General features: G+C 50.4%; 1 protein-coding gene across 1 annotated transcript in view; it reads left to right on the forward strand.

Annotated features, from left to right (window-relative positions):
• Egln1 (egl-9 family hypoxia inducible factor 1) overlaps nt 1–27101 on the forward strand; it is a 42930-nt gene that overhangs the window by 13630 nt on the left and 2199 nt on the right. Inside the window, exons 3-5 of the mRNA XM_042686190.1 lie at nt 24071–24190; nt 25315–25451; nt 26412–26479. Of these exons, the coding sequence (XP_042542124.1) occupies nt 24071–24190; nt 25315–25451; nt 26412–26479 (325 nt within the window). The remainder of the gene's footprint in view (nt 1–24070; nt 24191–25314; nt 25452–26411; nt 26480–27101) is intronic.

Here is a 27101-nt window from a genome sequence, read left to right on the forward strand (position 1 = left end):
CCTTGGGAAGCAATCATATAGCACACTCTTAAGGATTCCCTGCTGGATTTGCTTGCTTGTGACAGTAAGCTGCGTGCTGTTTTGCTGAATACCGAGTCGGTAAGAAAAGTGGCCTTAGATGTAATTTTTACCACAGGGCTTGGGTGTGGCTCAGTGGAAGTCGCCTGGCCTGTGTGAGGCCAGGGCTTAGTCCCTAGCAACACCCACGTGCATGCACACACACAGTGACTAGTACCACACACACACACACACACACACACACACACACACACACACACAGAGTGACCACAGATGAGTTGTGGGTAAGGGACAGTTACAGTTTGGGAGGTGACAGAGTATTTTGGAATACAGTTTCTTGAACGAGGGCCCTGTGGATGGGAGTCATGCATAAGAATAGAATAGCTAGCCGGGCGCTGGTGGCTCACACCTGTAGTCCTAGCTACTCAGGAGGCTGAGATCTGAGGATCGCGGTTCAAAGCCAGCCCGGGCAGGAGAGACCGTGAGACTCCTATCTCCAACAAACCACCAGAAAACCGGAAGTGGCGCTGTAGCTCAAGTGGTAGAGCGCTCGCCTTGAGCTGAAGAGCTGAGGGACAGCGCCCAGGCCCAGAGTTCAAGCCCCACGACCGACAAAAAAAAAAAGAATAGCTTCTCTCCCTGGTAGCTGACAGGTTTGTGTGTGCTTCGCTGTTACATAAACTACTGCTTACAACTTTATTTTGCTTAGGAGTCCAGTGGACTTCATCAGCGAAACAAAGGGCTCTAAAGGAGTCACTCCAAAAATGAACACATGCTCATTCATTGATTTCCTGTTAAAAATCCCATCACCCTGGGTACCTGGTGGCTCACATCTGTCATCCAAGCTACTCACAAGGCTGAGATCTGAGGATCGTGGTTCAAAGCAAGACAGGAAAGTCCTTGAGACTTTTATCTCCAATTAACCACCAGAAATGGTGCTCTGGCTCAAGTGGTAGAGTGCTAGCCTTGAGCTGAAGAGCTGAGGGACAGCGCCCAGGCCCAGAGTTCAAGCGCCACAACCGACCTGTGGGACGGAGGCATTGCTCAAGAAGGTAGTGCCTGGCTAATAAGTATGGACCCTTGTTCAATCTCCAGTACTGCCAAAACAAAATGAAACAACAAACTCCAAACTCTGTTGTACTTAGGTGTGAAGCATGCACCTTAATCCTAGCACTCCGAGCTGGAGGATCACAAGTTTGAGGCCAGCCTGGGCCACATAGAAAAGACCCTGTCTCACACAAGTACAGAGCAGACCTTGTGGTACAACAATTCCAGAAAAACTGGGCAAGGGAGTGGAGGGCCACAATGGCATTTGAACTCAGCCCTTGCTAAACAGGTGCTCTACGGCTGAGCCATGCCTCCAGCTATCTTTTGCATAGGTTATTTTTGAGCTAGGGTCTTGCTTTTTGCCCAGGCCCACACCTGGACTATGATGCGCTTACTTTAGGGTTCCTGTCCAAATCAGGATGGCAGGTATGTGCCACTATGCCCAGCTTCTTCCTTTGAGATGGGGTTTCAAGAACTTTTTGCCCAGACTGGCCTGGAAACACCGTCCTCCCTATTTTAGCCTCCCATGTGGGGGGGGTGCGGGAGTGGGGGAGCCGTGTGAGCCACACTGTGCCTTGCTCATCTGCGTAATTGGTTGTGGTAGAGGAGGTTTCCGTGCCCTCAGTTGTCCTGGTGTGTTTAGAGCTGAACTCGAGCTTTCCCTGAGAGAAGTGGGGCTGGCTTCTGCTGGTCACGGCTGGCACACGCAAGTGCACTCCTGGAGTCCCTGTAATCTTGTTGCCGAAGACAGTGGCTCTGCCTCAGGCTGGCACAGACGCCATGTATGAGGTGCTGGCCAGCCTGCAGAAGCTGGACGAGCATTGGGCCGTGTTGCTGACCGTCAGCCAGCCAGCTGGGCTCTTCCTGTCGTCCTTCTCTCTTCTGCCCTCCTCCCCCATGGTATAGTACAGGTGTGTTTTGCTTTAGTCTCTATGTTTGCTTGTGACTGCCACTGTAGCAAGACTGACCTCGATTTTTAAAAATAATCAAGCAAAAGGCATCTTAACTGTCTCATGCCTCTGTAATTCCAGCCGCTCTGGAGGGAGCGATCAGAAGGATTGGAATTTGAGGCCAGCTGGGGTAGCGAGGTCAAAGGCCAGCTGTGGTGTTGCTTGTCTGATCCCAGTATACATGGGAAGAGGCCCAAATAGAGCTGCGGTCCTGGCCAGCCTACACGAAAAATGAGAGCCCTTAAATCAAAAGGAAAGCAGGGAAGGCTGGGCACAGGCTCAGGTTGAAAACCTTGGTGGCGGAGTCCCTGCTCGCCCCGAGGTGTGTCTCTTGGAAGAGCGTGGCTGTGACTTTGATGTGAGTGAGGTCTGCTTGATGCCTGAGCTGCGGGCGCCCCTGAGCTGTTGGGGTGCTGGGGCTGGGAGAGGCTGGTCTACTGTGTGCTTCCTTTAAAGCGTGTCACGCGGGTTTCTTCGTAGGGCCGTCGAGGGCAGAGGAACAAATGGGACAGGTGACAGAAGCCAGGGGTGGGGAGAGGACCGGCCAGGACCACCTCTGCCTCTCAGCACAGAGCAGCTTCTGCGCCAGAAAGCCGGCCGTGTGGGCCTAACTCACAGAAGCCCTCTCCTCGGAGAGCTCCGGGAACTGTTGCTGTGGCTCCAGCTCTTGGTGGGCAGCTTTGGGGGTTCAGGCTTGGCGTTGGCCTCCGGGGCTCAGACACTCGCTGCTTGTGGGGATGCGGCCCCGCCATAGAGGCTCATCTTTAGTTTTTGGTTCAGAATTCTTGACTTGCTCTCACCAAGAATCAGAACCTCGTTTTACCAGTTCTTCTTAGCGTATATTAGTAGTACACAGGTTTTATTTGTGCGCACAGTGAGCTCAATCCGGCTTGCTCCTATCACATCCTTCATTTATTCCCCTTTTAATATTTATAACTCCGATTTACTTAAAATACGCTATAATTCCCCAAATTATACGTGCAGAGAAGTAACACCTGTCCCTGTGGAAATTTGTCTCCCCTCAAAACTATTTCAGTAGGAGTCATTCTATGTTTTGTTTTGTTTTTTTTGGTCGAAGGCTGGGACTTGAACTCAGTATCTGATGCTTGCTTTTGCCCATTGGCTGGCTCTCTACCACCTGAGGCAAGCCTGCAGTGCCTCTTTCTATTTTCATACATTTATGCAGTGTATTTTGTTCATGTGCAAAGATGAATAAAGAATGGACTGACCTAAGTTGTAAACCATAAAATTTTGGGAGAAAACTTAAGAGGAAATCTTTGTGATGAGATAAGTAATGATTTTCTAGGACACAAAAAAGATGAACTATTAAAAATAGGGTTGACTGGATTTTGTTAATGCTAAAACCCTTTGCATGGCCAGGCTCACACCTATAATCCTAGCTACTCAGGAGGCTGAGACCTGAGGATTATTGCAGTTCAAAGCCAGCCCGGGCAAGAAACTCCATGAGACTCTTATCTCCAATAAACCACTAGAAAACCAGAAGTGGTGCTGTTGCTCAATTGGTAGAGTACTCCCCTTGAGCTGAAGAGTGCAGGGACAGCGCCCAGATCCAGCAAACCCCAGGACTGACCCCCCCCCAAAAAAAAAACCTTTTTGCATATGAAAAGAAAACCATTAAGAAAATGGAAAACAAATCCATTAGGAGATAAATATTTACAAACTATAAATCTGACAAAAGCCTTATATTTGGGGCATACCAAGAATTTTTTTTCTTCTTATTTTGTGCTTGAACTCAGGGCCTGAGCACTGTCCCTGAACCCTTTGACTGGAGGCTACTACTGGAGCCACTAACAACATGTTGCTAGTTAACCGGAGGTAAGAGTCTTTCCGAGGATCCTGCCTTGGCTAGCTTTTAAGCATAACCATGCTAACACCAGCCTTCCATTGCTTGTAGAAATGCAAAGTGGCACATCCACTTTGGAAAGCAGATTGGCCTTCTCTCAGAAAGTTAAATATAAACATAGGACCTGGCCCAGAAATTCCACTGCTTACTGTCTTCCAAGGGAAATGAGAACTTGTGCACATAAAGACCTGAGCATTTTATTCATTATTGTTTCAAGTAGGCAGTGTCCACTGTTGCAGGCCAGCGGCCGCCATCCCTGCACCTCAGCTCGTGGGCTCCTGTTTACCCAGCAACAAAGACTTGGAAGTGTCAGGTGGCAGGCCCAGTTGGTTCATTATTCCACTCCCCTGACTGACGCTTGGGCCATTTCCACCTTTTTCTCTGGCAAGCAGTTCAGAGGTTTTGGTACAGAACATTTCTAGAAGTAGTGAACTTCAGTCGCCAGCACTGAGTGTGAATTTTGAGGCAAGCACAGCAGTGCTTGTTCTACCAGCATTGTCTCCCTCACTTCCCACAGCGTTGTGTCCCGTGGACACCATTTCCCCCTTGTTTGCAGTTGAGGAGACTGAGGCACAGCAAGATTTTTTTTGGTCATGGGACTTGAACTCTGGGCTTGGACGCTGTCCCTCAGCTCAAGGCTAGCGCTCTACCACTTGAGCCACAGCGCCACTTCCGGTTATTGGAGATAAGAGTCTTAAGGACTTTCCTGCCTGGGCTGGCTTTGAACCGTGATCCTCAGATCTCAGCCTCCTGAGTAGCTAGGATGACAGGCGTGAGCCACTGGCGCCCGGCTCACAGCACGATTTAAAAAAAAATAAACAACTTAATTTTAGATCATGTGGTCAGGAAGTTCCACAGCCAGGAGCGGCTGGCCAGGCCCAGTCATGAAGTGCTTTTCGGTTTATTGTGATTTGAGTGCTGCTATATTTATTTTCAGGTTACCTGCTTGACTTTCCTTTATGTGCAACAGAAATTTCTTAATTTTCAAAAAGTTGAGCTATTTGGTAAGTAGAGTATCAAATAATGCCATATCTATGTCTCGCAGTGCTAGGGATTGAACCCAGGGCTCAGGGTGGGCCAGGTAGTCCCACCCGCCCTGAGCTACATCCCTCGCCCACCTTCTTCCTTCTTTACTGGAAGAAACCATTGTAGAAATATGCCATCATACTGTTACCTGACTTCAACAGAGCCAAATTCATACTCAGGAGAAGCAACCAGTTCCTCAATGAAACATTGTTTTGCTAGTAAGCAGATGTGTTTGGGCAGGTTCTTTTTTTTTTTTTTTTGGGGTGGGGGTTGGTCATGGGGCTTGAACTCTGGGCCTGAGTACTGTCTCTCTGCTCTTCAGCTCAAGGCAAGCGCTGTAATGCTTGAGCCACAGCGCTCAGGTTTCTGGTGGTTTATTGGAGATAAAAGTCTCACGGAGGGCTGGGAAGGTGGCTCAGTGGTAGAGCGCTTGCCTTGCATGCTTGAGGCCCTGGGTTCGATTCCTCAGCACCACATAAGAAAAAAGCCGGAAGTGGCGCTGTGGCTCAAGTGGTAGAGCGCTAGCCTTGAGCTGAAGAGCTGAGAGACAGCGCCCAGGCCCAGAGTTCAGGCCCCACAACCGGACCCAAAAAAAAAAAGTCTCATGGACTTTCCTACCCAGGCTGGTTTGAACCATGATCCTTAGATCTCAGCCTCCTGAGTAGCTAGGATTACAGGCTTGAGCCATGGGCGCCCGGGGGCAGGTTCATTTTTTTCAAGTAATGGTAGGTCTGGGTCAGGCACTGTTGGTCCTGAGTCGGATCACCCCTGGAGCTGGGAGGGGGTGGCTCAGCTCCTCCAGGGAGACAAGCTTTGCATGAAATCCACCTTGAGTAATTCTCGGTTCCACTGCAGGCGGGCCCCCGAGTCCAAGGGTGAGTCCCACGGCACCCTGAAACCTCACTGGATCCGACTACACATTCAGGCCTGGAGAAGGGGGGCTCCTCTTCCTCTCCTCCTCTCTCCCTCCCTCCTTTTCCTCTCTCTCTCTGTGTGCAGGCAGTTTGCTCTCCTGCTATAAACTTTTCTGCCTTAACTGTGTGGCAATCTCCCTTGCGGAACCTTACATCTGGTGCTGAAGTCCGGGAGGGGACCGTGTCAGCAGTCGCTCTGTGGGTCAGTCTGCCTCCTGACCACCTCTCCTTGGACCAAACTACCCAAGCTGGAGGAACTCCACCTTGGACTTCCCGCCTTGACCATTGCTGGCTACTCATCCTCCACACCGTCTCCTCTCTATGTCTGATCTAGGGCTCCTGAGGCCAAGGAAACTTTCCTAGCTCAGCATCTGACACCTGTTGATAGAAACTGAATGTTGAATGGCCACATCACCATCATCATCATCATCACCACCATCATTCCTGCAGCAATAAAACTTAGTTGTTGTGACCACCTACTTCTTTGCAGAGACATCATGAGACCTCCACCCTCCTGCCCAAACTGACATGTTGTATAACTAGTACAATCTCAAACCAGTCAACTTCCATCATTCAGAGAAATGAAAATGTGATTTTTAGGGAAATGGATGGGAGTGGAGATCTGACTGAGAAAGACACATACTACATGAATTCCATTTGTTGGGTGTCAAATCTTTGACACCCAAAGATTTTCTCCTATTTTTCTGAAAATTTTACTTTCAAGTTCATGGGGGAAGAGAGAAGTGGGGGTGGGCACCATCTCCATTGATGAGGAATAAAGTCTCAGTATCTCATCCAGAGCCTGCATGTGAACTCTTCCAAACACCGCTCACAGTTGGTATGCAGGAAGAAAAGCCTTTGCAAAGCCAGGTGGCTCATCCCTGTCATCCTAGGTACTCAGGAGGCTGAGATCTGAGGATCGTAGTTCAAAGCCAGCCTGGGCAGGAAGGTCTTTGAGACTCTTATCTCCAATAAACTACCAGAAATCAGAAGTGGCGCTGTGGCTCAAGTGATAGAGTGCTTGCCTTGAGCTGAAGAGCTGAGGGACGGCGCCCAGGCCCTGAGTTCAAGCCCCATGACTGACCAAAAAAAAAAAAGGAAAAAGAGGGGCTGGGAAGGTGGCTCAGTGGTAGAGGGCTTGCCTTGCATGCATGAGGCCCTGGGTTCGATTCCTCAGCACCACATAAGCAAAAAGAAAAAAACCGGAAGTGGCGTTGTGGCTCAAGTGGTAGAACGCTAGCCTTGAGCTGAAGAGCTGAGGGACAACGCCCAGGCCCAGAGTTCAGACCCACGACCGGACCCAAAAAAACAAAAGGAAAAAGAAAAAGAAGTAGTTTAGTTGGAAGGTAACAAACATCTTAGACTAGAGGTGTCGTTCACCACAACAAAACAGAGCAGAACGAGCAAGGCCTGTGCTTCCCTCCAGCTGCCCACAGACGGACGAGATGGCATGGCGAGGTGGAACAACGGAAAGGGAGCAGTGCCTCGGGGAGGGGAGTGCCTCCTGGGGCGGGGCGGGGGTGCCCTGGCAATGCGCTTTCTGATTCCAGCACCACAAGCGCGCGCGCATACACACCCGTCACACAACCAGGGGTGCTTTTCCTAAGCGTCTTGGATCTGTGTGCAGACTCTTCTGCTGGTTGCGAAGGTTGAGAAGCAGGCTCTGGGCCTGGCAGGTTCTGAGGTGATCACCGTGGCCTGCTTTTAACCGCAGAAGCTAGCCTGAGTGGCTCGGAGCTGGGCAAGGGAGTCCTGGAGGGAGAGGACTTGAGTGGGAGTCCAGGCGAGAGATGGGAGCCTCTGAGATGGAGGTCAGGAGGTGGGGGGCAGAGTGTCCTACCGCCCAGCGCAGAGCACTTGATGTGATCACTTGTGTAGATCAAGGGGTGGAGCGGGATGAGGTGAAGGTGGTAACTGGGTTTCTCTGAAGAAATGCCTTGATTCAGAAAAGGAGGAATGTATGAAGAGGAGCAGCATTCCAGTTTGGGAACCAAACGATGTTGTTTTGGAACTGTTTTGGTACTGTTTTCTTTTGGTACTGGTCTGGGGCTTGAACCAGAGCCTAGGTCCTGTCCCTGAGCTTTTGTGTTCAAGGCCAGCACTCTACCACTCGAGCCACAGCTCCACTTCTGGTTTTGTTGGTAGTTAATTAGAGGTAAGAGTCTCTGGGCTTTCCTGTATGGACTGAGATCTCCGTGTTTCAGCCTCCCGAGTACAGTCGTCCCTTGCTCGCTGTACTGCCGTCTACTGCTTGAGGCTCACTGTATCGCGTTTTTTTTTTTTTTTTTTTTTTTTTTTTTTTTTTTTTATTTTTTTATTGTAAAGCTACTATACAGAGGGTTACAGTTACATGAGTGAGGTTATGAGTACACTTCCTCTTGAACATTGTTACCCCCTCCATTGTTTTCCCCCTACCATCCCCTCCCTCCCTCCCTTCCCCGAGGTTCTTTTTTTTTTTTTTTTGATTGTGATTAAATGATTACATAATTTCAAAGTCACAAGTTCATTCTAACTTCCCTGGAGCAAATTGTCTACCACAGTCTGTAATATATAACAGTGTTCACATGTTATATACCATATTTGTGATCAGCAGCATGAGGATATTTAGTAGTGGTTCAACCAGATGAGCGGGAGTTCTTTGTTTCTTAAGTCCTGTTAGTTTTGTCGTATCACTAACCTTTTGGATTTAGCATCCACTTATGAGGGAGACCATGTACCGTTTGTCTCTTCGTTCTTGGCTTACCTCGCTCAACATGATTCCTTCTAGCTCCATCCATTTCCCTGCAAATGCCATTATTTTGTCATTTCTAATGGCTGCATAATATTCCATTGTGTATAGATACCACAATTTTTGGATCCATTCATCTGTGGTGGGGCACCTAGGTTGTTTCCATATCCTAGCTATTGCGAACAGTGCTGCAATAAACATGGAGGTGCACGTGTCCTTGTATATTGGTTCCTGTTGTTCAGGGTAGATGCCTAGAAGTGGTATGACTGGGTCGTAAGGGAGGTCAATCTTTAGCTTTCTAAGGACCCTCCAGACTGCTTTCCAAAGTGGTTGTATAAGTGTACATTCCCACCAGCAGTGTAATAGGGTTCCTCTTTCTCCACATCCCCTCCAGCATTTGTCGTTGGCTGATTTGTGGATGTGGGACATTCTGACTGGGGTAAGGTGGTATCTCAGGGTTGTCTTTATTTGCATTTCCTTCACCACCAGGGATGATGAACATTTCCTCATGTGTTTCTTTGCCATTTTTATTTCTTCATTTGAGAAGTCCCTCTTTAGTTCCCTTGCCCATTTAGTAATTGGTTTGTTAGGTTTGGGAGGGATTAGTTTCTTGAGTTCCCTGTATATACAGGATGTTAACCCCTTGTCTGATATATTGCTGGTAAATATTTTTTCCCAATTAGTTGGTTGTCTTTCTAGCTTAGTTGCGATAGATTTAGCTGTGCAGAAGCTTTTTATTTTAAGGTAGTCCCATTTGTCGAGTCTCTCTCCAACTTGTTGTGACCCTGGGACTCTGTTCAGGAAGTTCCTTCCTGTGCCTATTAGTTCAAGTGTCTCTCCTACTCTGTCCTGCAGTAGTTTCAGAGATTCAGGTTTAATGTTAAGGTCTTTAATCCATTTTGAGTTGATGTTGGTGCATGGTGATAGGCTGGGGTCCACTTTTAGTTTTCTGCATGTGGCTGCCCAGTTTTCCCAGCACCAGCGGTTGAAGAGGCTGTGTTTCTTCCATTGTATGTCTTTGGCTCCTTTGTCGAATATCAGCTGGCTGTAGGCCTGTGGATTTATATCTGGATCTTCTATTCTGTTCCATTGGTCTTCGGGTCTGTTTTTGTGCCAGTACCATGCTGTCTTTGTGATTATAGCTCTGTAGTAGAGTTTGAAGTTCGGCATGGATAGCCCTCCCATATTGTCTTTATCCCCTAGAATTGTTTTGGCTATTCTAGGTCTTTTGTTGTTCCATATAAATTTTTGGACTGTTTTCTGTATTTCAGTGATGTACGTCATTGGGATTTTAATAGGAATTGCATTGAATTTGTATATTAATTTTGGAAGTATCACCATCTTTACTATATTAAGTCGGCCTATCCAGGAGCATGGGAGGTCTTTCCATTTCCTAGTGTCTTCTGCAATTTCTTTCTTTAATTTTTTATAGTTCTCATTAAATAGTTCTTTTACATCTTTGGTTAGGTTAATTCCTAAATATTTTATTTTTTGGGAGGTTATTGTGAATGGGGTTGCTCCCTTTATTTCCCTCTCTTCCTGTGCGTTATCAGTGTATAGGAAGGCAACTGATTTTTGTGGGTTTATTTTGTATCCTGCTATTTTGCCGAAGTGACTTATGATTTCTAAAAGTTTGGGGATGGAGTTTTTGGGATCGTGGAGATATAGTATCATGTCGTCTGCAAAAAGGGATAGTTTAACTTCTTCTTTCCCTATGCGGATCCCTTTAATGTCTTTTTCTTGCCTTATTGCCCTGGCTAAGGGTTCTAGGACTATGTTGAAGAGGAGTGGAGACAGTGGACATCCTTGCCTTGTTCCTGTTTTTAGGAGGATTGGTTGTAGCTTTTCCCCATTAAGTATAATATTGGCTATTGGTCTGTCATAAATGGCTTTTATTGTTTTTAGAAATGTTCCTTCTATTCCTATTTTCTCCAGAGCTTTTAGCATGAATGAATGTTGAATTTTATCAAAGGCCTTTTCTGCATCTGTGGCGATAATCATGTGATTCTTGACCTTGGCTCTGTTGATATGCTGGATTACATTTATTGACTTACGTATGTTAAACCATCCCTGTGTCTCTGGGATGAAGCCTACCTGATCATAGTGTATTATTTTTTTTATGTGTTTCTGGATTCTGTTAGCTAGAATCTTGTTAAGGATCTTTGCATCTGTGTTCATCAAGGAGATTGGCCTGTAATTCTCCTTTTTGGTTGGGTCTTTGCCTGGTTTGGGGATGAGTGTGATATTGGCTTCGTAGAATGAGTTTGGGATAGCTCCCTCCTTCTCTGTTTCTCTGAAGAGCTTGAGGAGTATGGGTATTAGTTCTTCTTTAAAGGTCTTATAGAATTCTGCTGTGAATCCATCTGGTCCTGGGCTTTTTTTTGTTGGAAGACTTTTGATAGCTTCCTGTATCTCATTATAGGATATTGGCTTATTTAATTGGTTAACTTCTTCTTTGCTCAGTTTGGGTAACTTGTATTTCTCTAAAAATGCATCCATTTCCGCCAGATTTTCTTCCTTTAGAGAGTATAGCTTTTGAAAGTAGTCTGTTAGAATTGTTTGGATATCTTGGGTACGTGTTGTGATGTTTCCCGTGGCATCCCTAATCCTATTAATATGGGTTTCCTCTCTTCTTTTTTTAATTAATCTTGCCAACGGGCCATCAATTTTGTTTATTTTTTCAAAGAACCAGCTTTTTGTTTGGTTTATTTTGGTTATGGTTTTCTGATTTTCTAATTGGTTAATCTCTGCTCTCAATTTGGTTATCTGGCTTCGTCTAGTAGCTTTAGGTCCCATTTTTTCTTGTTTTTCTAGCTGTTTTAGTTGCAACATGAGATTATTTACTTGGTCTGTCTCCATTCTCTTGATGTGGGCACTGAGGGCAATAAATTTGCCCCTCAGGACTGCTTTTGCTGTGTCCCACAAGTTTCTTTGTGAGGTGTTTTCATTTTCATTGAGTTGTAGGAAATGCTTTATTTCTTCTCTGATCTCTTCTGTTACCCAGGCCTTGTTAAGGAGTGTGCTGTTCAATTTCCATGTATTAGAGAAATTTCTGCGGTATGCTTTGTTATTGAGAGCTAGCTTGATTCCACTGTGGTCAGATAGGATACAGGGGATTATGTCGATCCCTTTGTATTTGCTTAAGTTCCTTGAATGAACTATGATATGGTCTATTTTGGAGAAAGTTCCATGAGCTGCTGAGAAGAATGTGTACTGTGTTGTTTTAGGGTGAAATACTCGGTAGATGTCAGTTAATTCCGCTTGAAGTATGGCCTCACTTAATTCGGTAGCTTCTTTGCCAATCCTCTGGTTGGTAGACCTGTCCTTTGGTGAGAGTGGCGTGTTAAAGTCTCCTAGTATTATCGTATTGGGATCTATTTTATTCTGTAAGTTTGAGAGCATTTGTTTAACATATCTGGGTGCACCGATATTTGGGGCATATAAGTTGATGATGGTTATATCCTCCTCTTGGATTGTTCCCTTTATTAATATGTAGTGTCCGTCCTTGTCTTTCTGTACTGATTTTAATGAAAAGTTTATTTTGTCAGATATCAGGATAGCTACACCTGCTTTCTTATTGGGGGAATTTGATTGGTAGATCCTTTTCCACCCCTTCACTCTGAGTTTGTTTGTATGTTTGGCTGAGAGGTGGGTCTCCTGAAGGCAACAGATGGATGGGTCTTGTTTTCTGATCCAGTCCTCAGTTCGTTTTCTTTTAATTGGCGAATTCAGCCCATTTATATTAAGAGAAAGTATAGAGAGATGCATTGTTGTCCCTGCCATTCCGTTTTCCTAAGTTTTTCTTCTTTCCTTTCCTCCTGTGCTTGCTCAGTTAGACTTTGAGTAATGCCTGTTTGGGGCAGGTCCCAGTTCCTGGTTGCTTTCTTCAGGTTGTGTCCCCCCTCTTAGAATTCTTTGTAATGCTGGCTTAATGTTTATGTATTCATTTAGTTTTTCTTTGCTATTAAAAGTTTTCAGTTCTCCATCGAATGTGAATGCTAGCTTTGCCGGGTATATCAGTCTGGGTTGGCAGTTATTGGCTCTCAGGGCTCGTATGGTGCTTTCCCAGGCTTTTCTTGCATTCATTGTTTGTGTGGAGAGATCTGCAGTGATTCTAATTTTTTTCCCGTTGTAGTATAGCTCCTTCTTCATTTTTGCTGCATGCAGGATTGTTTCCTTATTATTCAGATCCATCATTGTTACTATTATGTGCCTAGAAGTGTTTCTCCTGGGATCTTGCTTGTTGGGTGTTCGATAAGCTTTTGTGATGTAGTTAAGATGGTCGTTTTTGAGGTGGGGAAAATTTTCATTGACTATCTTGTTAAATAGGTGTTGCATTCCCTTGCTCTGGAATTCCTCACCTTCGTCCACTCCGATTATGTGTATCGCGTTTTTTTAAACCTAATTCTGTATTGTGGAGTTTTCTCTATATTGCAGGAGTCTATGGTATCTAGGTATTTATATAATTAGTATTTAAATTATTTTTGCCTAAAACATTTAAAACAATATAAAAACCATTAAAATGTTAAGCTTATTAAGAGAGTAGGGAAGGTTTATACTAGAGTGGGAAGGGTTTATAAAGCCTTAAAACATATATAAATAAATAAAATACTACTTTGGGGATTTTCACCTATCACGGGGTCTGTGAAACGTAACACCCAGATAGATGGGTGAGGGATTTCTGTGGGTAGGATTACAGGCGTGAGCTACCACTTCCTGTCTTGCTTTTAGTTTTTGAGAAAAGATCTCACTGTATATAGCCTAGGCCTACCTAGAACTACGTAGCCCAGAGTAGCTTTGAACTCTTGATTCTCCAGTTTCAGTGTCCTGAGTCCTGGGGTGGCATGCCTGAACCACCACACTTAGTAGCCTATTGAATTTGCTGTGCTTTGCGTTTATGCAAAGTGGAATTGGTTTTGTAGGTCTGAGGCTCAGGAGGACAGCCTGGGCTGGAAAGCGGCCCTTGGGACCACACAAGCTGTACTCAGCAAAAGATCCCTGCTGGCAGCAGATGCCGATGGGAAAACCAAAACAAAGTGTGGACTCAAAAAAGGGAAGTGGAGTGGAGGCATGGCTCAGTTGTTAGATCCCTAGCCAATGAGCAAAAGTGTCAGGTACCAAGTGGGAGTCCCAGACTTAAAAAATAAAAGAAAAAAAGGGAAGGGAACTGACCACCAACTAGTGGGTAATGGAAGACCAAAGGGAGGGAGAGCGTGGTGGTGAATCACAGTAACACCACCACAGCAGCCGGGCCTTCTCTGGACATTCATTGCTTTTGTTTAAAGGAGGGGAGTAGTGTGGGGCTCCCTGGGGGATTTCAGTGTCGTGGAAGCAGCCAGAGCACTGCAATGAGTGGAGGAACCACGGGAGAGGCCTGTGCCCGTCTGGCTGGCATTGATTGGGCAGTGACTGGGCTGGTGGCGGGCTCCAGGCTGACATCGGTGGTCCCCCTCCCTCATTGGGGTGCTTGACAGGGCGGGGATGCATAGCTGCCTCTCTGGCTGCCCTGCGGTGTCCAGTTCCACATGGAGGTGTAAGAAACTTGTGCGGTGTCCAGTGGGCACTGGGTTGCTGGGTCTTAAATACAGACTAAGCGCTTTGTCCCTTCCTACTTTGTTTTGTTTTTGGTCAGTCGTGGGGCTTGAACTCTGGGCTTGGGCACTGTCCCTATGCTCTTCAGCTCAAAGTGAGCACTCTACCACTTGAGCCACAGCGCCATTTCTGGTTTTCTAGTGGTTTATTGGAGATAGGAGTCTCACGGATGTTCCTGCCCGGGCTGGCTTTGAACCAAGATCCTCAGATCTCAGCTTCCTGAATAGCTAGGATTATAGGTGTGAGCCACTGGCACCCAGCTGCCCCTTCCTACTTAATAAAAGCAACTAGATGCTTCTTTTGGCCTCATCAGAGTGCCATGAAAAAATTCTTTGAGGCACCAAAGGTTCGGGGGCCAAGGAAGAGGAACAGCCTGGGCCCGCAGCTGTTCCTCTCTGTGTCGCAGTGTTGCAGTGTCGCAGTGTTGTGTCTGAATCTGGCCGAGGTGGGAAGATCCAATGGTAGCTGAAGCCGAACAAAGGAGGGTTTGTGTTTCAAACATCAGAGACAAGGAGGGTGCTCTGCCTGGAGGGGTGGGTGCTGTGGAGTGGGAGTGACATGGACCCCGAAGCCTCCGCCTCTAAACACCACCTCCACACCAGCAGCAATACCAAGCTGTGTCACCGTGAGTGGGCCTTCTGAACCAGACGCGTGTTCTCAGGACCTGGCAACTGGTGGTTTCAGAGCTCTGAGGAAGCAGGTGTCTGTGCCAGGAGAGAACCCCTCTTTCTCTGCCCATCTCGTCTCTGTGCTCGCCTGGCAGCGGAGGGAGGGAGGGTGGGCACTACAGACTCATTTAGAAAGCCGGGGAGGTCGTGGAGCGGGCTTCTGCAGGACTGCCTCGAGTACCCAAGGGGAAGGAGAAGCTTCTCCACCCAGTGGGCTCATTTGGGCAGAAGTCGTAGCAGGAACGGTGTGAGGAATGCCAGCCCGGCCGCCAGAGACTGTGGAGGATCCTGGTGAGGTGGAGGGGCTTGCAGTGATCAGTCCATGTAGCTACCACAGTGGTATCCAGTGGTGTGGACACAGAGCCGCATGGCGTGGCCTGTTCTAAATCCACTCGTGTGTGGGGTGAGGGTTGGGGGAGAGCAGGCAGCCCTTTATCCTGAGTGGGAGAGAAAGGAAGCTATGGGGTGGGGGGTGGGGGTGTGAGTTGGGAGAGAGTGGGAGGCCTGTGTGTCCACACACTGGGAGGGGACGATCTCCCTTTCCACCTGCACACAATGCCAACTGGACGTGGTGGTGATTAGGTAACAGATGCAGACTCGCATCGAGGCTGCCTCCCGATGGATGTGCTGGATCAGAGGCCACTCGAGCTGGCATTGCTGGCCAGAGGGATTCCACCTAGAGTGAGAGAGGATGAGGAGAGGGCAGAGCAGGACGGGATTGGCCGGAGAAGCTGGCTCCAGAGCTGGCAGGGCACCGTGCGGTGTACATTGGCTCTCCGGGCACACAGACACGGGTGGAGTGTGAGGATTGCTGAGGATCAGAGGCACAGATGCATTGGCGGCCACATCGCTGGACAGAAGGCTGAGCGCTGGGCACGCAGCCTCATGCCTCTCACCTGCTCTGAGGCAGGATGCAGGCAGATGCCTGTAGTCACGTAGCTGGTAATTGGCGGAACCTGGATTAGGAACCAGATCCAGGCCCTTGCCAGGCTTGCGCGTTCTGAGTCACTGCGAGCACTGGGCGGGCTGATAGCAGGGGGCGAGATTGTCTCGGCTGGAGTGCTCGGAGAACCTGGGGCGCGTCTGTGCACGCCAGGCAAGAATGGCCAATTACCCCAGCCATGTTCAGCTGTCAGAAAGTTTCAGCCACCAAGGGCAGATCTAGATTTGTCCCCCTGCCTCTCCTCTCCATGGTGCTACTCCTCCCCTTATAGTACTGCTCCTCTCCATGTATTGTTCTTCCATGTAGTGTTGTTCCTCTCTATGTGGTGCTGCTTCTTTCTATATGGTACTGCTCCTCTCTATGTGGGGCTGCTCCTTTCTATATGGTGCTGCTCCTCTCTATGTGGGGCTACTCCTTTCTATATGGTGCTGCTCCTCTCTATGTGGGGCTGCTCCTTTCTATATGGTGCTGCTCCTCTCTATGTGGGGCTGCTCCTTTCTATATGGTGCTGCTCCTCTCTATGTGGGGCTTCTCCTTTCTATATGGTGCTGCTCCTCTCTATGTGGGGCTGCTCCTTTCTATATGGTGCTGCTCCTCTCTATGTGGTGCTGCTCCTCTCTATATGGTGCTGCTCCTCCCCATATGGTGCTGCTCCTTTCTATATGGTACTGCTCCTCTCTATGTGGTGCTGCTCCTCTCAGTATGGTGCTGCTCCTCTCTATGTGGTGCTGCTCCTTTCCATGTAGTGTTGCTCCTCTCTATCTGGTGCTGCTCCTCTCTATCTGGTGCTGCTCCTTTCCATGTAGTGTTGCTCCTCTCTATATGGTGCTGCTCCTCTCTATCTGGTGCTGCTCCTTTCCATGTAGTGTTGCTCCTCTCTATGTGGTGCTGCTCCTCCCCGTATGGTGCTATTCCTCGCTGCTGTGCTGCTCCTTGGCCTTGCCTGCTGTTGGCTGTGATCCAGCGTCTGGCAGGCTTGAGCCAGGGTGGACAGTGAGCAGCCACCACATGGTGGAGGGCTGATAGCCAGAGACCAGGGGTTCCCCAGGGCAGCGAGGTCCCCAAGGGCACAGATGTTGAGTGAACATCTGGAGCAGCGGGTGTCCGGGGCAGGGCTGAGCCCTGTGAGGAAGGGCAGCGGGGGGAGGGATGACGGGCTGGGGGAGGCACTTGCTTGTCCTCTCCACCGTCCATTCTTCATCCGCATGGCCGCCCTGAACACACATGCTAGTGTGAATACGGCATGAGTGAAGGTTTGCGTCTCCCGCCACGGTGCGCTTGGTCTGATGAAGGTAGGCAGGTGGCAGCCACACAGCTCCTCCCTTTGTAGTTGGGAACATCACTTAAGTGACATTTGTCTAGAGTATTCTAGTTTTAAAATTTAAAATCATTTGACACATAGTTCAGGTAGTATAGTACTTGTGAGATTTTAAGTCCAAACCCTTGTACTACCCCCCAGAAAAAGTTTTGTGCTTTATATTTTTATGTCACAGTCAGACAAGATCTTTTTTTTTCCTTCCTCTTAAAGATTTCTAGTCTGCAACTTGTCTGCAACTCATTCTGTAGTTGGCTCTGCCAAATAAGGGTGCTTGCTGCTTGCACTGGGCACCGGTGGCGCACGCCTGTCATCCTAGCTACTCTGGAGGCTGAGATCTCAGGATCTGGCTCTAAGCCAGCTCAGGTGGGAAAGTCCATGAGACGCTTATCTCCAGTTAACCTCCAGAAAAGCTGGAAGTGGAGTTCTGGCTCAAGTGGTAGAGCACTAGCCTTGAGAAAAAGAGCTCAAGGACAGTGCCCAGGCCCTGAGCTCAAGCCCCAGAACTGGCAAAAAATAGAGTGGGGAGAGAGGTAGTGGGGAGGAGAGAAAAGAGGAGCCTGGGCACCAGCGACTCACGCCTGTAATCCTACCAGCTCAGGAAAGCTGAGCTCTGAGGATCTGGTTCTAAGCCAACCCAGGCAGGAAAGTCTGTGAGACTCTTATCTCCAGTTAACCACCGGAAAACCAGAAGTGGTGTTGTGGCTCAAAGTGGTACAGCACTAGCTTTGGGCAAAAAACCTCTAGGACAGCACCCAGGCCCTACGTTCAAGCCCCATGATGGACAAAAAAGGAGAGAGAGGGGGAAGGAAGGAAGGAAGGAACTAAGGAAGGAACTGACTTTGCTAATGGCTAAAGCAGGAGCATGAACTTACCACAGCCTGTCAGGTCCTTGATGTGGGCTTCCTAGAGGAGAGCTGTTAGTTTTCCCAGACCACATTTTGCTGTCAACCCTATCCTTGAGCGTTTTTTCGATTGGATGTGGTGTGTTCTTCCTGAGAGTTCGTTACTTGCAGTTTTCAGGTTAATCACGAGGTTGGGCCTTGCTTGTCTTAGGAAGAACTGTTTGGCGTTAGCTTCCAGCCTCCCTGGGTCTGGTCCCTCTCGGGTGGGGAACCTCATCCCTAGGGCCATGCAAGGTCTGCAGGACCATTCATGACACGCCTGGCAGACACGCGCACTCCTCCTAGGCTTCCATCTGCTGCCCGAGGCCGCTCTGCCTGCACCGAGGGTTTTGCCGGGCCGCAGCAATGTTGCAAACATCCCAAGGCCTGCAGTGGAGAAGAGGTTTCCCACATCTATTTACCAGCTGGATACCAAGATGTGTGTGACCTTCAGCTGGGGAATGTTTAGTGGGATGGTCCTGTGCTGATGGTGTGGGCAGGGAGGTTTGCAGGGGATGGTGCGCCAGTGAGGGGCAAGCCTGGGGCCTTGGCACATGCCAGATGAAGCTGTGGACATGAGGAATGGGCAGGGGTGGCCAGGAGAGATGTCCTGTGGCAGTGGGAGCAAAGGTTGGAGCTGGTCGGGGAGACCATGCTCCCGGAAGTCACCCGTGAGGGGCAAGGATCGGCAGTCATGATTCCTGACACACATCACATGTGCAGTTCACTGTCCATTTTCCTAAACCACGTACCACGTCTGTGTCTACATTTTGAAAAGACGCAATGCATCTGGGGCCAAAATAAAACCACGGCTCTGCAGAAGACTGTGCCTGGGGTGTGGCATGGGGGCGGGGGATGTACGTGTGGCTCGTGTGTGCTGGCCGTCTGTGGGGCGGGCATGGCGTGGGGGCGGGAGGTGTGCGTGTGGCTCGTATGTGCTGGCCATCTGTGGAGCTGGCATGGGGGCAGGGGTGTGCGTGTGGGTCGTGTGTGCTGGCCGTCTGTGGGGCTGGCGTGGCGTGGGGGCGGGAGATATGCATGTGGCTTGTGTGTGCTGGCTGTCTGTGAAGCTGGGAAGTGGCCAACCTTCAAGTTCATTTTTCATAAGCTTTTAGCAGCTTCCACCAACCATTAGCCTAAGATGGTAGAACTCAACTTCTGTTCTGAAACTGTGTTGAAGATGGCTATGTGTGTCTGCCATCTCTCCCCGGCTCTAAAGTAGATTGCTAAGTTGGTTTTTCAACAGATACTTGAGTGCCCATGTTTGGCACTGGAGATATAAGGACAGATGAAGCTGGAAGCCTGGGGGCTGTGGCTCTAGTGTTTGTGAGTTCAAACCCTAGCCCTGCTGGAGGGTGAGAGATAAAGGATGTGGCTCAGGCTCAGTGGAGACCAGAGCAGACTGGAGCTGTGACTGTAGGGTCACGCCCGTGTGGGCATGGCAGCGCACAGACACCTGAGCAGCTTCTCCAGCCAGGGTGTAAAAACCAAGAACAGTAAGCACATCCCCAATGGCCAAGAGGGTGTCAGTCTCCTCCTTCTTCTGCTGCAGACGGCGAGAGATGGCTTGTCAGCCACACAGGTGCCTGTCGATGGTGCAGAACTGACATGAAATACTGGCTGTGGCGCAATGAGCTGTAAGTCTGCAGGAACAACTCGCATGCCTCCTCTCAGCTTACTCCACACACAGCCCCAGGAGGCCTCTGTGATCACCTTGCTGCTTTGTTGCTGACCTTGCCGAACCATAGTTGTATCATAACATCTGAGCTGGGGGGATCTGAGCTCCTTTATAAGTGGGCAAAAGGGGAGACCCCGGTGTGGAGCCCCATGAAGGCTGGCCCCCCTCACAAATGTGCGGGCGGGAAGAAGGGCGGAGGTGGGTGTCCGCAGGTGTTGGCAGAGGTCTCCTGGGAAAGTGGCAAAGCTGAAAGGCGTCCGTGACATGGTCTCAGGTCAGCGTGATGGGAACCCCCAGACCTAGTTTGTGGGGTTGTTGGCATTCCTTTAGCCTCTATAGTTGGAGTCTTGCTGCCCTTGGCCAGGCTGATATGGCCAAGGGTGAGTGAGCTGGTCAAAGCAGGAGGGGAAATGCAGGCCTAGTGGCCCGGCCTTCTGCCACCCGCCTTCCCGACGCTGCTCTCCCCGTGGGTCCGAGGGGAAATGCAGGCCTAGTGGCCCGGCCTTCTGCCACCCGCCTTCCCGACGCTGCTCTCCCCGTGGGTCCACGGCCTGTGGACCGCTGGGCTGGCTTTTTTTTTTTGGTCAGTCCTGGGGCTTGAACTCAGGACTCAGAACCTGGGAGCTGTCCCTCAGCTCTTCATCTCAAAGCTAGTGCTCTACCACTTGAGCCATAGTGCCACTTCCAGCCTTTTCTGTTTATATGGTGCTGAGAAATCGAACCCAGGGCCTCATGCATTCGAGGCAAGCCATGTTCCCAGCCCCCGGCTGGGTTTTTGCTAGTTGAGACAAGCCACTGAGCCATTTTCCCAGCCCCTGGGCTGGGTTTTTGCTAGTTGACTAGCACAGGGCTGCTTTATGAATACATAACTGGAAGACATAATCAGCATAATTGAATTAAGGTTTTGTTTAGCTGATTTGAAACTTGGAAAGTTTGAAGCTTTTATTAGACATTTTTGTTCTTTAAGTGTCGCACTTGCTTGGAATCGGTGTGTGGGAAGCAGCTGAGAACTGTCTGCAGTGCAGGTGGGGTGACCTGTGCTTCCCCCCGAGCAGGTGAGGCCTTACACACACACCCTGAAGCAGTGCTTGGCTGGCAGCAGCATCCGGGGATGCAGGCACTGGTGATGCTGAGCCTGCCACGTTGGACACAGGCTGTACTCATTGGCTGTCCATCCCTGTCAGGGCGGTCCTGCTTCTTGTCTAGTCCAACCTGGCCTGGAGCCCACTATCTTCCTGCCTCAACCTCCCAAGTGCTGGGATTACAGGCATGCCACACCGCAGCCACCTTCCTGTCACTTTGTGTTTTTTTTTTTTGTTTTGTTTTGTTTTTTGGTTGGTCGTAGGGCTTGAACTTTTGGCCTGGGCGCTGTCCCTCAGCTCTTCAGCTCAAGGCGAGCGCTCTACCACATGAGCCACAGCACCACTTCTAGTTTTCTGAGTGGCTTATTGGAGATAAGAGTTTCATGGACTTTCCTGCCCGGGCTGGCTTTGAACCACGATCCTCAGATCTCAGCCTCCTGAGTAGCTAGGATGACAGGTGTGAGCCACCAGTGCCCGGCTTCCTGTCACTTCTGAAACAAGACCCACAATTCTTCTATGGGCTTGATCTGGGCCCCACAGCCATGGACCTGGTGGCCTCAAGTCTTGATGGACCCTGCTTGTTCATCCCTTCCTCTCCTGCGGCCTGCCACCTCAGGACCAGGATTACTTGCCTGTCTCCCCACCCTACCCCCACCCCAACCTCCACCCCTGCCCCACCCCAACCTCCACCCCTGCCCCACCCCCTGCCCCAGACCAGGTGTCCTGGCCGCCTGGAAAATAAGCCATTATTCTCTGTACCTTCATTCACCTTTTTTTGCTTGGCTTTCTTGCTCATAGCTGATGTTCTACCATTTGAGTCACACCTCCAGGCTGGTTTTTCGCTGGTTCATTGGAGATGAGTGTCCCCCCCCCCCCCAAAAAAAAGAGCATCTCCCAGATTTGTTGCTCAGGCTGGCTTTGAACCAAGATAATCAGCTCTTTAGCCTCTTAAGCAGCTGGGATTACAGGTGTGAGCCACTGGCACCTGGCTTTGCTTTTTTTCTGTTTTAGGAAAAGTTATAGGACATTGTATGCTTATTGGCTCACCCACTGGCCGGCTGCTGTTACAGGAAATGTGAGTGGCCAGCAGCTTTTGTTAGTCCTATAGCCCCAAGACATGGTGGTCTGTAGTGCCTCGGGGTGAATTTGCTCAACTGAGCCCATGGATGGAGATCTAGGGGTGGGGAGGACAGGCACAGGGATGGAGAGCCAGACCCCCTTCCCCTTGCCTGAGAGACGCTGGCATTTTGGAGAGTTGGAGACTTTGAATCCACTCTCTGAAATGAGATTACTGTGGGGAAGATTAGGTGTTGAGGGGAAAAAAATCATTCTCGTCTAATCATTTTCCAGCTTTTCACAGGTTGGCTGTGCTGTTGTTGGGTCTCGAAGTTGGGCTTGTGGGCACAGCCTGTAGCCCTAGCTCTTGGGGAGGCAGAGATCATCTTCAGAACTTCAGCTTGAGGGCTGGGAAGGTGGCTCAGTGGTAGAGTGCTTGCCTTGCATGCTCAAGGCCCTGGGTTCGATTCCTCAGCACCACATAAACAAAAAGAAAAAAGCCGGAAGTGGCGCTGTGGCTCAAGTGGTAGAGTGCTCGCCTTGAGCTGAAGAGCTGAGCGACAGCGCCCAGGCCCAGAGTTCAGGCCCCACAACCGGACCCCCTCCCCCCCCCAAAAAAAAAAAAAAAAAAGAACTTCAGCTTGAGCCAAGCACTGGTGGCTTCCGCCAGCTGAGAGACCAGGACCAGGGTTCAGGTGGAAGAGCACCAGCTTTGATTGAAAAGGCTCAGGGACTGCACCTAGGCTCTGAGTTCAAGCCCCAGGGCTGGAATGCACGCGCAGGTGCATGTGCACACACACATACACACACACACGTGCACACACACGGACACACACACACAAGTTCAGCTCAAGTTTTGGAGACTTGGCTCAGTGGTGCGTGCATCTCACCCACCATGGCCAGGTGTAGTGGACACACCTGTCATCCCAACAACAAAGGGGTCACAGGTGGGGTCACAGGGTGGTTTGACGTGGGGACTTGTCTTGAAAGTAGCCAACACAAAAGGGACTGGTGGGAGAAGCATGTTGACAGTATGAGGCCCTGAGTTCAAACCTCAGTACTCCCAAAAAAGAAAAATATTGGTGCCTTCTTGTGGCTGAGCACACTCTTACACAGTCGCCTGGGATGTTCGTGCGAATCCACCCTGGCTCTCGGTGCCCGCCTGCGGTCGTAGCCGTGCCCAGAGGGGCTGAGCTGTGAGGAGTCAAGAAGAACAGATGTGAGGCCCCATAGCCCCATGCCTGGGAGGGTGTGGGCAGTGTCCATGCACACTTCCTTCTGGAAGGATTCAGATTGCACTGCTGCAGGCTGTGAGAAATGAACCAGCCCAACATCAGCAGCATGGCCCCATAGATATAATGATAGAGTCACTGCATTATTTCCTTAGAGTTTTGTACTGGTGTAGTGACTCCAGCCCATGAAGTCCAAGGCTTAAAGACTAGCCGGGAGCATTTCCTGCTTCCCGCAGCTCTGAGGGCATCATGCCTGCCCCCTCCCTCCCCCCCCTTCCTTCCCCTTCCCTCCCCTTCCCTCCCCTTCTCTCTCCTTCCCTCTCCTTCCCTCCCCTCTCCCTCTTCCAAGGATGGAAGTAGCCTCCACAATGAACTTCTGCACTGCATCTTGCTATGGTTAGGTTTGTGGTTGAGCAGGGGTTCGTTGTGAACTGGTGTGTTATGTAGTGTTTTGTTTCGGAGTTGGCTCTCGGATGCTGTGTCCGATGCTCACCTGTCAGTGCTCCTGGGTGAGTGCGGGGCAATGGGCACTCTGGGGAACGGCACGGCTCATCTGGGCCCCCAACACAGGCCTGCGGAGCCTTGAAGTCCTGAGCTGTGTTGTTTTCAGCAGAGATGGCTAGCTCTGGCAGTTCCAGCCTGTGCAGGTTCCTCTTCCAGCTGCCGGGAGCTGACCCTGGGCCCCGGGCAGCCCTCGCCTGTCCTGGGTTCCCTCCATACTCCTTTGCTTCCCAGCACGGATGAGACACGCACGGGAGCTGGCCCACGCTCCTTGGTGGGGAGACGAGCCCCAGAGCCATGAGGAGGAGGGGTCTGGGGGAGGGGGCTCTGTTCTTCCCATAATCAAAGTGGGCAGTGAGACCTGGCCCGGGCTCGCCTGGCCTGCGTTGTCACACTCGATCCCAGCCGCTGGGTTTGCCGCCCTGGGCTTCACTGGCGCAGCCACAGGGGGAAGAGCTTGCTGCATCTCATCCGTGCCAGCAGCGGCGCCGCCTTTGTTGGAGAGAAGAGCCATGTTAAGGCAGCATCCTCCACGTCCACCGCGGGCTTCTCACTCGCTGTTGTTGTTACAGGCTATGGTAGCTTGTTACCCCGGCAACGGAACGGGCTACGTTCGCCACGTTGATAATCCGAATGGAGACGGCAGATGTGTGACCTGTATATATTATCTAAATAAAGACTGGGATGCCAAGGTATGCAACATAATCAAGTATTTTCCCAACTGTTTTAAGTCTTTTTCACTTAAAAATAGCCAGGCACTGGTGGCTCTTGCCCATTATCCTAGCTTCTCAAGAGGCTGAGATCTGAAGATTGCAATTCAAAGCCAGCCACAGCAAGAAAGTCTGTGAGACTCTTATCTCCAGTTAACCAGCAAACAAGTCAGAAGTGGAGCTGTGACACAAGTGGTAGAGCACCACTTTGAGCAGAAAAGCTCAGGAACAGCCCAGGCCCTGAGTTCAAGTTCCAGGACTAGTGTACAGGCATGCGCGTGCACACACACTTTGCTAGACACCTGGGGTTTGCTGAACAGGAACAGAGTAAGCAGGCCAGGGGCTCGTGTCTGTGTTCACCTGGGGAGGAGGCCCTGGGACATTACTCTCAAGTTCTGGGGATAGCTTAGGACCACACTAAAATTCCTGCCGGTCCACCTGCAGAGGGTCCAGTGGCTTGGTTGGGCTGGTCTGTGCATCTGCACTCCCAGAAGGAAACCCAGGAGCCAGGTCTTCCTTCACCCTGCTCCCCACCAGGCCCTACGGTTCCCCGCGCACATGATGTCCATCCAGGGCTGGACATGCGAGTCCATTTGGTCCCGAACAGTGTGTGTGTGGGTAGCCGGGGGCAGCCTTTGTAGATGAGATTGAACTGCCCTGGTGTGTCCTCCAGGGTGGGCAGGACTGGGTCTTGGGTGCGAGGATGTGGCGACTCCGTAGCCCATGGGGGATTCTCCACATAAGAGGCCAAGGCCCCTGCGATGATTTTGCTGGACCGTAAAATAAGACACAGGGTTTATTCAATAGAATGAGCCTTGGCTGGGCTAATGCGCTCGTCAGGCTGGTTCAGAATATGGCTGTAAGGGTATGGACACAAATAAACATCTGCTGCTTTCTGAAACTCAAGCATTATCTGTTTCATCAGGTGTTCAGAGACATCTCTAAAACAAAAAGTGACTCTTTTCCTAGCACTAATCATGTACTCACTCCGGTACCTTGTTGGTTGAGGTTTGTTTGTGAGCACACCAGACGAGCCTCTTACTTCACTGACACCGTCCAGTGGCGTGCATGCTTGCTCCCTCTCACACACTCAACTCTTCTCCTAGGTAAGTGGAGGTATACTTCGAATTTTTCCAGAAGGCAAAGCCCAGTTTGCTGACATTGAACCCAAATTTGATAGACTGCTGTTTTTCTGGTCTGACCGTCGCAACCCTCATGAAGTACAACCAGCATATGCTACAAGGTAGTGTTTCTTTTCTGAAAGCTGAGCGCAGGAGGGGACACGGGGCACAGGGGAACTTGGCTGGGAGTTGGAAGAAAGCCAGGCGTGGTGGGTGACACCTCTAATCCCAGCACTTGGGAGGCTGAGGCAGGATTGTGAGAGAGAGAGAGAGCTAGCTCCTCAGGCCCAAGTGCCCACACCCCCACAGCTGCGCTCTCCCAGGAGGCTGGGGAGTGGCCGGCCTGGGCCCCAGGAGCTGGGTGCTGGGAGCCGGGTGCCGGGCCTCCCGTCCAGAGCTCCAGTTACAACTCTATGCTCTCCTCTGTTAAACTGCTTCCACGAGGAAGCTGGAGTTGAGGAAATGTTGGTGAATAAGGAAGTCTCCAGTTTGCAGATCCGTGTTCTGTAGGTGCACATGGAGAGAAGTGGGAGCAAAAGAAACCCTCACACAGTACATCCTACCCCTTACCCCAGAAGAGGCCGCACAAGAGAGAGGCGTGGTAAGCCACGAAGTGCCCGGCTCTTCGGTGCATTTGACTCAGTTCAGTTCTGACACTGCCCTGCCCGTGCTCCTGAGCAGCGTGGCATGCAGCAGGCTCCTGCTTCCTGCACCTCTCTGCACGTGGGCAGCGTAGCCTGGGGTCGATGCCCCTGGAGCGGGCCTGCCCCGCCCTTGTGGAATAGCATCATCCTCCTGTCCGCTGGAGTCAAAGCACAGGAGAGTCTGCAAAGTTCCTGAGCGTAGTTCAGTGTCTTTGTGGCTCCTCCGGGCGGCAGCAAACCCCGCCACGCGCTGCCACCCCTCGTGCAGTGTATGTTGTCCCACAGTGCGTGCCCTGTTCCTGCCGCTGCGGTGCAGCTGCCACCTCTGGGCTGCTGGTGACGGGCGGCTCTGTCATCCCCACACGCATACCTGCCTGTACACTGCAGCAGACCCGCACCTGTGCAGGCCTTCTCAACCTGTTCTGAATTCTCTTTTAGGTACGCAATAACTGTTTGGTATTTTGATGCAGATGAACGAGCAAGAGCTAAAGTAAAATATCTCACAGGTAAGCCCTGGTGGTGGCTGGCCTTGGGCGCCAGCAACCCGTTAACCAGCGTTCGCCACCTAGGCTCGGCCCCGGGAAAACGGCAAACGCTCACAGCTAGGTCAGAGTCCTTAACTCCGTTTAACACAGGATTTCTCCTGAGTGTTCTTCATTGCTGTTTGGGATTGAGATTAGGGAAATGTGAGGCAGAGCAAGCCCCGTCGATGCAAGCTGGCTGGCCGGTTTCGGGCCCTCTCCCCTTTGATGGAAGTGCACCTCCTCTCCTGACGGCCACGCCCATCTGTCCCCAGCATCCTGCATCCCGCATTCCACCCACTGCGCGCACCACCTGCCCTCCTGGGACCATGGGCGTCAGTTTCTCACAATGACCAGTTGTCTTTCTCGGACCCTGCCTTAGATTCCAGAAACCCCAGTCCGGCCATTACTGGCTCACTGCATTCTAACAAGCCTCTGGCAGTCCAGTCGAATCCTTGGATTTCTGTAGATTTTTCAGTCCTGATTTGCTGTCTGCTAGACACAGACAGCATTGGTTTCAGAGGACATGGTAGGTCGCCCACAGAAGCCTGGTTCCAGTGTCCCGCTGGTCACACTGCAGGGCAGGGTGGCTGGCGTGGGGTGCGGG

This window comes from Dipodomys spectabilis, unplaced genomic scaffold, assembly GCF_019054845.1.
Source record: "Dipodomys spectabilis isolate Male_0828 unplaced genomic scaffold, ASM1905484v1 ptg000096l, whole genome shotgun sequence".
In the NCBI taxonomy this organism is placed as follows: domain Eukaryota; kingdom Metazoa; phylum Chordata; class Mammalia; order Rodentia; family Heteromyidae; genus Dipodomys; species Dipodomys spectabilis.